The sequence below is a fragment of the Dermatophagoides pteronyssinus genome, unplaced genomic scaffold, assembly GCF_027571235.1.
Source record: "Dermatophagoides pteronyssinus isolate colony J.1.1.1.1 unplaced genomic scaffold, Derpt_VIB-CSIC_2022.12 sq0001, whole genome shotgun sequence".
Lineage (NCBI taxonomy): Eukaryota > Metazoa > Arthropoda > Arachnida > Sarcoptiformes > Pyroglyphidae > Dermatophagoides > Dermatophagoides pteronyssinus.
In genome coordinates, this window is record NW_027461525.1 from 3,202,718 (window position 1) to 3,214,873 (window position 12,156).

General features: G+C 28.1%; 1 protein-coding gene across 1 annotated transcript; it reads right to left on the reverse strand.

Moving 5' to 3' along the window:
- Positions 1 to 205: 205 nt before the first annotated feature.
- LOC113793193 (uncharacterized) lies at positions 206 to 11,735 on the reverse strand. Its single transcript, XM_075823557.1, has 6 exons — positions 10,989 to 11,735; positions 5,431 to 6,437; positions 5,282 to 5,362; positions 4,882 to 5,216; positions 1,578 to 2,036; positions 206 to 1,474 (listed from the first exon to the last, which is right to left on the reverse strand). Exons 2-6 carry the CDS (start codon positions 6,413 to 6,415, stop codon positions 1,040 to 1,042), a joined length of 2,295 nt encoding a protein of 764 aa, XP_075679672.1. The 5' UTR covers positions 6,416 to 6,437; positions 10,989 to 11,735; the 3' UTR covers positions 206 to 1,039.
- Positions 11,736 to 12,156: the final 421 nt, after the last annotated feature.

Below are 12,156 nucleotides of genomic sequence, written 5' to 3' on the forward strand. Positions count from 1 at the left end.
CATCATCATACTACTATCAATTACTATAAAAATGACTATTTTAACATGAATAGAATAGTTGAAATTTAATTCGAAAATCATAATTCACGAATACAGATCGCAGCACTATATGTCAACAAAAAAAAATCGAATAATTATAGCGGCAAAAAAATACGAGATAAAATTCGAACAAAAATTAACAAAGAAAATCAAATTATTCAAACGATTCAATTGTGTAATTATCATTGTTATTTTCAAATAAGACTGTATTTTCAGCTTTCGCTATCAATTGTTATTCGTCATCGTTATCGTTGTTAAATGTTGTCACAGAAAAAATTGTCTGACTTAGTTTCTGGACAATATTCGAGAAGAAATAATGATTTTAAAAAAATAACAATAAAACAATTGACTTTCGACTTTTGTGTATACAAACAAAAAATAACAAATAATAATAATCGAAAAAACACCAACATTAAGGACCAGCAATTTGAAATGACAACAAAATAGAGCATCATAACAATAATTTAAAAAAACTGATCAAGAAGACAATGGTAAAAAAAATTTCCTTAATTCTTCTTATTGAATTGGCTTTTGAAAATGATCATTTTGAGCAAATCAAAATGATGATAATGTTTTCAATTAGAAAAAGTTTGGTGTGTATTCTGAAGATTTTTGAAAATCTACAAAATAAAAACAATTTCTGAAATCCATACATGGTATTTTTTTAGTGGAAAAAAATTCTTTTCATTTTTTGATAAAATTTTCCAGGTATTCTACATGAGTAATATTTTCATAACATTTTTTTTCATAAATAATAATTAATATGCGTGTATGTGTTATCATTCTGTACAAATGTTAAAATATTCGATATGTATGATTATGAGTGTTTACATGATTGTTTAAAATCGAAAATTTTTATCGTAACAACGACTCAGCTGTTCGAAAAATGCCGCCGAGCGCAAAGTGTTAAAAATTAAATAATTTTTTCTGAAATTCTTGAAAAATAGATAATCACAAAATATATTTTGTTCAACGATCATCTTAATAAAATTTTTTATTATTATAAGACAGTTCGTTGATTATAGACGACAATAGGTGGCGATGATGATGTTGTTGATGATAATCCGGTCATTGTATTATTACCGCCAGTAAGTATGATACTATCACCAGAACTTGTTTCCGGACTATTCTGATGTATACGTTTTTGATTTGATAATGTTGAATCTATAGTTTGTTGATCATTATTCTTTCTCGTACAACTTTCAGTGTTTGTATCACAACATGTTGAATTCATTTGGGTCATTTTTTCATAATAAGTAAGAAGTGCATCTGGTGATGCTTTGGCCATCAACATCATCCGATTCCGTTGGTTAGAATTATCACCAGTATCTTTAGTATCATGAGAAATTAATTGTAAAAGACCACTACGATTCATTGCAATGGCTGCTGCACTATCATTATGCATACGATTTCGTCGTTTTTTAGTAAAATTCACCTATATAAATAATTGGTTCAGTTTTAAAAAATGATACACGAATTAGATTCAAAAAAAAAAACATTCATTCAATGTTGATTGATTTTTAATGATTTAATTTTACCTGTCCATCAATCGGTGTCCTTGTAAATAACGATGAAATCGATGTATGTTTGTTATCATCAGATAGTTTAGCTTCAGGCTCATCGGCTGAAGTTGAATTTCCGTTGGTTGGCCATGGTAATGTTCTTGAACGACCAATCATTTGATGATCAGTATTATTATCATAATAATCATAGATTGTCATCGTTGTATTTGTTGATGATGGATCGATTTTATTAATCATTTTGAGATCACCAGTATTCGACATGCGTTTTGAATCCTTTGTAGATTGTAAATGTTGATTTTCACAATAAGCGGCTAAATTTCTTGCCAATTGAAAACCATTTGATCTTCTTCTCTGTTTTTGATCATGTAGATCAACCGAGATGGCTTTGAATTTTTCCGAATCAAATATGGCATCAAAACTATGGCCAGAATCATTGCTGTTTCCATCACCATCATTACCGCATTCCACATCATACTATAGAATTGAAAAGAAAATAATTTAAAAATTTTGATCATCAAAACTTTTTTTTCATGGTTTATTTAGATTGTCTTGATCAAAAAAAACATTGACTAATATTGATGGATAGACAATATTATCAATGTCCATGTAAATATTTTTATTAAATAATGAATGAAATCAAAGAAAATAAATAGATAAATTGTTTTGTAAAATATACAAACAAAATGGGTCACAATGTCAAGGAATATATTCATTCTTATCAGGTTATTACATCTTTTTATTCGCCTGAAAGTTTTTTCAAGCTATATTACTGTTTTCAGACTTTTATTTACTCAATTTTTTTTTGTCACAGAAAAAAAAAGATAATTTGAATGATCATGTTGGTAAAACAAACAAACGAATGTCATCACTTGTTGAATTATATGCAGGATATATTCAAATGAGTGAGTATTATCTATGTCATCGTCACCATTATATAATCATAAAAAGTTCATTGAAACTATTTTTTCGAATTTGTTTCTATGTGTAAATATATTTAACTATGACATGATAATGATGATGATGATGGCTGTAATTTTATCATTTTTAATTACCTTCATCCCCTTAATCATCATCATCTGGTCACATCATTATTTGAATATCACTCTCAATTTTTTCAAATTTATTTTTTTCTTGAATGCAGACAAAAATCTGAAAGGGCTTATCATGGATTTTTTAAATCTTAAAACTAGATTTTCATTTAAATGATCGAGATCATCATCATCATCATCAGATCACGAAAACGTCGATAATTTCATATGCAAACTATTTTAACAGGTTCGCTACCAGCGACGCATATGTGCGTCGTTTTAGTTCTTTATTTTGAGCCCGACGACGCAAATATGCGTCGTTTTTGTATTACATTTAAGCAAATATGCTTGGTTTTAGTATTCACATTTGATCGAATTTGCGTCGTTTTTGTTTTTACATTAGATCGAATATGCTTGGTTTTTGTATTCACATTTGATCAAAAATGCGTCGTTTTTGTTTTTACATTAGATCGAATATGCTTGGTTTTTGTATTCACATTTGATCAAATTTGCGTCGTTTTTGTTTTTACATAAATGCAAATACTCGTCGTTTAAGATTTTACATTTATTTATCAATTAGATTTTTCAAATTTCTTATATAATTATTTTTACAAATATGCGTTGGTTTTAAAATCATTGCCATTCAAAGTTCTATTATAAAAAATTCAATGGGCTGTGGTTAAAGATTTGTTTCTCAAGCGCTGGTAGCGAACGAGTTAAGGATATACGGGAAAGCCTTTAAAATTAACACCAAAATCACAGCGATAGTATTTTTTTCTTGTTGTCTATGATTATTGTTTATAATTTCATTTTTTTCTAATCTTAGAACTAAGAAAATTGTGAATGAATGTCGAAAAGATTGACATAAAATGTAATTTAGATAATGGATTATTATGGTCGAAGGATTTTGGAAAACCATGCTGATGAATACAGATTTACAAGATCCGTATACAATCACTTACAGGGATTACATTACAATCGGATAATAATTGTAATAAGAATGGTGATTCTAAATTTAATTTTCGACCATTTCAAATGCCAGCAGAAAAAAAAAGAAATAACGATGACAAGATAATGATTCTTTATGATAATAATATGATTTGCTGACGAATATTTTTGTTGGAAAAAGAAAATTCAAACAAATAATCAAATTACTTATGGTGTATAATGTTTAGGGAAAATATTCATTTACAATATTTTATTCATGTTTTTTGTATGGAAAGATATTTTTTTGATGTTTGTTTTTCCATTACTAGATTTGTAAAAAATGATGAATAGATTTGGTTTGCATTGATTTTTTTTGCAAGTCTATAAGAAAATTGTTTGGCTAGAGGGTGCTTTTGGCTTCAGATTTTTTCAAGATTCTAAATTTTCATTTAATTGAAGAATTTTCATTATAGTGTCGCTGCTTATATGTTGTTTTGCACCATTTCTTGTCATGTAAGGATTATTCAGGTGTACGCGACTATAAATGTATGTGTAAAGTGATCAAGAAGATTCAAATGATAAATTCACAACGAATATATCAATGCATTTGTAGAAATAATATTTTGCCGCTATCTGATTGGATTGAAAATAATTCAAGTTTTCCAAGTGTATATCCACAATTACATTAAGACGAAATATTAAAAAAAAAGTTTCGAGGACATTAAAAGTGTCGAATGTAATGACGACAATGACATAAATGTCGATTTTAACAACAGATTATTATTCGACAACATTGAACATCATCATCAACTATCAATAACTTTGTGGACACTCTTTTCACTTGATGTGATGTTTCAAAGTTTTTCGAATCATAAAATTATTCATTGATTAAATATTGATAAATAATCTATCAAAATAAATAAAAAACCTATGCTAAAATTGATGAAAGTAAAATCCTCATAATATAATAATGCAAAGCTGCATTCATAAAAAAACAAACGAACAAGAGAAAAAACCGATTCAATGACATTGAAAATCATAATGAATGTAAAAAACGCGTCAAGTTACGACGAAACAAAAAAAAACTTAAAATACATCTGATCATCATCAACAACTTGTCTTGTCAAGAAATTGTTTGTGTGATAGCGAAAGTGCCTCCTAACAAAAATAAATCTTTCAACAAACGAATGATCTGTGTGTGTGTGTGTGTTCAGAAAATGGCAATAATGATGATTGAAAATAAAGAAACATTGGATATAAACTTGGGATTTTTTCAACTTTTTTTTAATAAACGTACGAACGAAATCACGCACACGTTTTGTGAGGATTTTTTTTTGCTGTATAATTTTATTTCAAAAACTTACCTTTCTGATAATAGTAGTAATTGGTTTATTTGTATAATTATGATGATGATGATGATGGCTATTCGCATGATGTTGATGATCAGCTAATTGATTTTGAAATATGATTGAACCATTATTATTATTATTATTGCTTAAGGTTCCACCGGGTATATCTGGTTGTGAATCTTCAGAATTTGGATTACTTATGTATAAAGAACAATTTGATCGTCGTTTGGATAATACATCATTATTACAAACATTAACGCTAATACCAGTGTTGATACTATCCGATGATGATGTATTAATACTTGAACGATGATGTCGATGATGATTATTGCCAGGCACTTTTCTAATACCTTTTTTCGAATAAATAATAAACAATATAGATTATCAAAGACTAATCAAATAATTTCACACTCACTATATTGATCACGATCATTCTTCGAACAACACAACCATAATAGGAATAATAATAATACGAATGTGGTTATAATGATTCCGCCTGTTTTTGAATGTATGTTTGTCAAGAATTGATTTCGAATAAAATTTTCAATTTTTTAAATAACTTACCGATGGAAAGATTGATCAAAAATTGATAATCTTGAGTAGTTGACCAATCAGTAAAATAATCATCATCTTCACCGGAACCATTGGTACCTGAACTTGTAGGAAATCCAGGTAATGAATGTGGTGGTGTATCGACAACATAATCGATCGAACCAGCTGCTATTGAACCAGGTTGAGAACTGATTGTTCGATTTACTGTTTGTGACTGTAATTGTGTAGGTAGAAAGGCAGCCGAAATTGAATTCGCTATTGTTGCTATCGTCGTTAGATGATTTGTACTCTTATCCGATGATTGCATGGATGAATCTATGTTTATAGCATTTGGTTTCATAGCCAACCAATTCGATGATTTTGATAATGAGGAATTGTGCTTGCTGAGGTGATGATAAGTATTTGAGATCAATAATTGTTTTTTCAATGATGACGATACGATTTGAGGTGTTTCAGTTGAGGATGCCGTCATTATTGAAGAATTCATTGGTGTGGTCGTAATTTTAAGAATTGTTTTTGAATTAGGCAAAAATGTTGGTGTCACTGACGATAGGGATGATGGTGGTAATGTTGTAGTTTCAGCATCCATCATCAAAGTAACCCCAGCAGAATTTGAAATCCAATCATTCCAATCCGACGATATTGATGAAGAATTTATTACAAGTTGATGTTCAATAGCAGAATCGAGTTGACTATTTACACCAGGGTCCGCACCAGATCCATTATCAATTATAAATCGATCAAAATCAGATAACGATGATAATGGTAATGGTGAAGAAGACGTTTCATCATCATCATCAATTGACACCATACCACTGTTGCTGTCATCGTCATTTGTCGTTTTATCGGAGTTGATTTTCAATATGTCACCAATTGTTGCCGATTTATTTCTATTAATAAGATTTGTCGATAATGAAAATGGATGATATAATGTGGTCTGATTATTTTGATTAATATTGGTTTGGACACTGTCGTAGACAAGATGATTGGGTTTCATTCTAATCTATACAATTTAATTTCTTTAAAAAAATTTAAATAAGAAAATTCAGTTTAATAAATGAACTTAGTTTCTTTTTTCAATTTAAGAAAATAAAAGAGATTAGCTATTTCATACAATTTCGTTTAGTTATTGAATTCATATAATCGAACCTGATAACAATAACAATGACAATCAAATAATTCAAAACTATTTATTATCTTCGATTGCATGCATTGCAACTAAAAACATTATCACGATGACCAACAATTTGTCGACATATTGCAATCATGAAATATGCCAAACTGAAACCAAAATGTCAAATTTTATAATAAGGAAAATTCACCAAATAAAAAAATCGAAACATTTTATTTTTAGCATGAATGTGATCAAGAAAAAAATGGCTGACATGTTGAAATGGTCCAGCAGCCCACAAAAAAAAACTCTTTTTGAAACTTTTTTCTGCTTTGATTGTCATTATTAGTAGTTTTATTCTCAAATTCTAATGTATAAAATGTAGCAACATAGCATCATAGCAACGACGATCAAGACAATGACAATTACAAACCTATCTTATTGGCGGATACCAGAATTTTATTCAATCGAATTATATTTATATAACATTCAACCTTTAAGAATCTGTCTATGCGTGCCATGTGTGAGCTATGATCCTTTTTTCCATTGCAAGATAAAACTACAACTACTGATAATGATGAGAAATGATCAGATCATTATCATTTACCGAATAAAGTTTTTTCGGCTCATTTCTTGCCTTTTGTATTTGTACAATAAGCAAAAAAGGAAAACAATAATCATAATGAGATATTCAACAACAACAACAACAAAATCCTGAAAATTTGAACATTCATGATTGAAATAATCAACACTTTTTCATACAGGTGCATGTTTTGAGATATGAAATTCACTTTGGAAAATAGATAGGTTCTCCTTTAAACTTTTGTTTTGTTTTGTTTGGAAATAATTGTACATCCTGTTTGTTAATTTTATACATTTGTTAAATGAAATCATAATAATGGTTATTTGATTTTTTCCCTGTCCATCAATTTAAATAGTTTAACAAACAAGTCAAAAAACACCAACGTCATCATGATTTTGTTGTTTTGATTTTCTATCGGCTCAATTTAATTCTTATTCAAAATATGAATATGAAATATGTTTAGCCTGTTCTGGTCGATTTTCAGACCAATATCAATATAATGATTAAAGGGAAACAATTAAAATAGCTGAAAGAGAGAAAAATTTCTCAAAAAAGATCTTGTCAAAAGAAAAAAACTTTTCAACAATTCAAGTTTATTAATTCCGTTCAGTTCGATTGTAAAAATACACACTTTCTCAGCAAGACATCTACATTTCGATTGAATAATTTACTATTTTGGATCATTGTCTTCTCTTTTTGTTTTTTATTAAATGATTGAGAATTTTCATCTACAATGATTGATAAAAATAGAAAAGTTCTGATTGTTGGTGTCTGGTAAGCTTATATTTTGCTACTATAATTAGATGAATGGTTATATTTTATAGATAATAAATTTGAAAAACTATGGCAAAACAAAATGACTGTTAATTTGTAATAAAAAAAAAGAAAATTTCCGATCAATTTACATGAAACGGAAAAATGAAATGGCGAATTATATATTCAAATTGAAAATTGATCAATTATGAAAGGAATCACGGTCAGATACAAAAAATATTTATTTGTAATTATTAAATGAAAAACAAAATGATATTATATCATAATAATGATGAGGAAATTGATTTTAATTTCTGGTTTGTCATCGTGATTAATTTTTTTTCTATAGAAATTTTTTATTCATTATTTCAAATTTTGCGATCGTTTGCAACAATCACATACATGACTACCTGAGGTCAATGAAAAACAAGGTATGGAATAAATATTTTACTCTTGCCATTGGTAGTTATTAAAATGTTTTTATTATTATTCTATAGTGTCAAAGAAAAATTTAAACCACACCATAAAACATAACAACAACAACGACAAACAACCATACAGGATAGCTTCCTTATGCTGCTGCGACACCAGTTCCGTTTTTCGTTCTTTTTTTCCAAATAACGACAATTTTGATTATTTATTATTGTAAAAACTATGATGATTGAAACCATACAATTGTCATGAGATTTTTTTTTGTATAACACGATTTTCGAAAATATTTTCCCTTTCGGCCAAAATACACACACGCACGCACATAAATTCAATTAGTCGCAATAGAGAAATGTCGATGTTGAAGTGAAATCCAAGCCATGTTTCATTGTATATATACAATACATGCGAGCCAAAAGACACACACACAAATACCAATTGTATTCAAAGAAATGATGAATGGGGTTTTGAATTACAAAAATTCAATCAATGAAAAAAATAACAACAAACATCAAACTCTTCCCCATTATTATAATGATCGGATCTTTGAACTCTAATGGAACGATCGATTGATTGATTGATTAATGTTTCTATTTGAAATCAGATGATCTCGAATCAATCACGGTACCAGATCGAGAAAAAAAAACAAAATAATTTTTTTTTTTCTGAAAACGTTTGAAAGAGAAATTGGAAGAAAAAATATTTGACTACATACATTACATCTACAATAATTTTTCATTAGGAATGAATTAAATTGACAATTCTTTCTAATTTTTTTTTTTGTTCACAATCAGAAATCAAATTGAATCAATCAACCAACCGATAATTATGACATTGATTGCCATCAATTCATGTTAGATTTTATTTAGAAAATGAGGATAATAATAATCATCATCATTAAGCAGACCATATAAAACTGGTTTTTCTAACAAAATAAAACAAAAATAAAAATATTGATGATCATTTTATGAACAAAATATATTTTCATTTCGATCATATGGAATTGAAACTAAAAAAAGAAATCGTTTTCATTGTTTTATATGAAATGATTTCATTGAATCAATTAGTTTTGATTAATCGTTGTTGTTTATTGTTTTAACCATCTTTCTATCAGAAAAAAATTTAAAATCTTATCACACATCTATGATGACAATATCAATAATAACTGTATAGCCGAATAAATTCAGCATAATGAACATGTCGTGATTTACTGATCAGATCTTACATCGTCGTCAATAGAGACACGATTTTAGATAAAGTTTTCAAATTCCGAATTGAAAATATATTTCAAAAAATAACAAATGAAGACAAATCTATCATCAATTTTTCAAATTTTTCAATAAAATTAAATCTTACAAACCAAACAAAAAGGAAGCGGAGAAAAAAAAACAAGATGAATATCATAAAGATAATCATCCCACGAATTGAAAATAATCTCATCTTATTTTAATGTTTCATTTTGAATTTTGTCATCAAGATAATGAGAATAAATCATTTTGTTTTTGTTTCCATAATGAACTACTGTTGCATATGGCAAATAAACAGATTCTCATATAACTTTGAAATCAAAGGCACACAAAACATTTTATGATTATTTATTTATGATAATTATTTTGAAACAAAAAACTTTTCACCCACAAAACAAAACAGAAATGTTCAATTGTTTATAAGCAATGAATATGATTTATCAATAGTTGAAAAATTCTTATTCAACAATGTTCAATGTGTAAATAATTTTCCATTTCTTTCGATCCTCGTTATCATTCTAGGATAAGTTAACTTATTATTATTATTATTTTGTTGTTGTTGAAGATCAAAATCTTTGCTTCCTGTAACGGTAAACATGTACGAACAACATGAAGGAAAAAGGCTAAAACAATCTTTGGCTTGTCTTACTATCTTTGAAACGAATAATCACCAAACACAATAATAAATGAAAGAAAATTTAAATGATGATGTTTTAAATGTTTACATTTTTTTTGATGGTGAACATCAATTTGTGAAAGTGTTAGTCGTTTTTTCCCTAAAAAAATTAAAAACATTTTTCCATTATTCAGTTGAAAAGGATTCGATTTGAATATTGTCATAACCAAAAGGATAAACATGAAATTGACAACAATAAATGTGAAACTTTTTATGCTGTTGTTGTTGTCATCATCATCGATAATGGAAAGGATGAGCCGACGTCATATGAAGATTTATCACAGATCTAGCTAGCTATCAGAATCGTGGTAGCTATTTAAAATTTTGGCTTTTATAATCATGGCTATACAAAAATAAATCATCAACATTACATGAAAGTGATATCGACATGACTGTCAATTTTTTTCCTTATTTTTACGACACGAATTTATTTGGAAAAAAATCATCAAACAAAATTTAGCATATTGAAGTGATTGTGAAACTTGTGAACATTGTCCGAAACGAAAGAAATAGAAAAAAACATTTGCAATGAGATTGATCATAGCTTCAATGAAAATGATCCACACACAATATGGAGAAATACATAATATTTTTGAAAAAAAACCTACGCAAATATTCAAGAAAATACTATATGATGTAATGACAAGTCAAATGTTCAAAACTTAATGGTCAATATTGGTGCCATTATCTTTTTCCATTATCATTTTTTTAAAATAATCATCAAACAGTACAATACAAACACAAACAAACAATCATATAACCATGACTTACTTGTTATAAATTCAATGTTTTTTCTATGCTCGGTCCAATAATAAGAATCATATGAACAATAGAGAAAAAAATCAGTGGCGTTGATCATTTGACACAATAATTTGTTAATTCAAGGCTTAGAAAACGAATATGATCATCATTACAATGGCGATTTGATTAGAAAGAAAACGGATGACCAACAAGGATGTGGCATTTCATATACAAAAGGAAATTTGCTATCAGAAGGTTATCAAATAAACACAAACATTCACAACATTGTTAATGAAAATTTTGTTGTATTTGTTAATTCTTTTTCCTTTTGGGTGATCGATTGATGTTTGAAGGTTTTTTCTGGATGTTTTATTTGTTTTGATGTTCTATCTTGAGATGAAAATGAGGAAAAAAATCACATAAAACACAAACGATCACCAAACATGATGAAAATGATCCAAACAATCTGGATTTCAGAGATTTAAAAAAAAATTCAAACTGGACCCTTCAAAATCATACCACAACAATGTCAGCACAGTAACAGTGATTGATAACAGTTACAATTGATACAAGTTTGTCGAAGATAATGATTGATCAATACAATTTAGCCATCAAAAATACTACAAATATTGCCGTTGTCATCGTATCTGACTGTGACACAAACACTAACATCAACATGCAGAACATATAACAACAACATACAAATACGCAATATAGTATCCTATTTAGCTAGTAGTTTTTTGGATCTACACATACACATGGAAAAATCCAAATTGTATCCTGGCTGCCATTGAAGAGAACGAACTCGAGAAAAAGGAGCCACATTGTAAAATTGGCAGCGGTAGAAACTTAAAAAAAACAGTCTTTAATTTCACTTTCAGATGTTTCATGTAACTGTAATGATTCTGTTTCTCTTTTGCCTAATGTTTCTCTATATTTTTCTCTTTATTTCTCTTTTTTTTCAATGGAATGTACTATTGAAATGTTCATCATAAATTGAATTTCACATACCACTTCGTCAACAGATAATAATCGTGTTTAGCTATATGTATTTACGTGGGTATATATGACGCTTGTGTGTTCATGTTTCATATTTTTCTATATAATATACAAATAGATTTAGTTTCAATTTACAATGGGGCGTCATTCATTCATTCATATCGATGTATCTTCAATCTTTTGGATTTTGTTAGGTTTC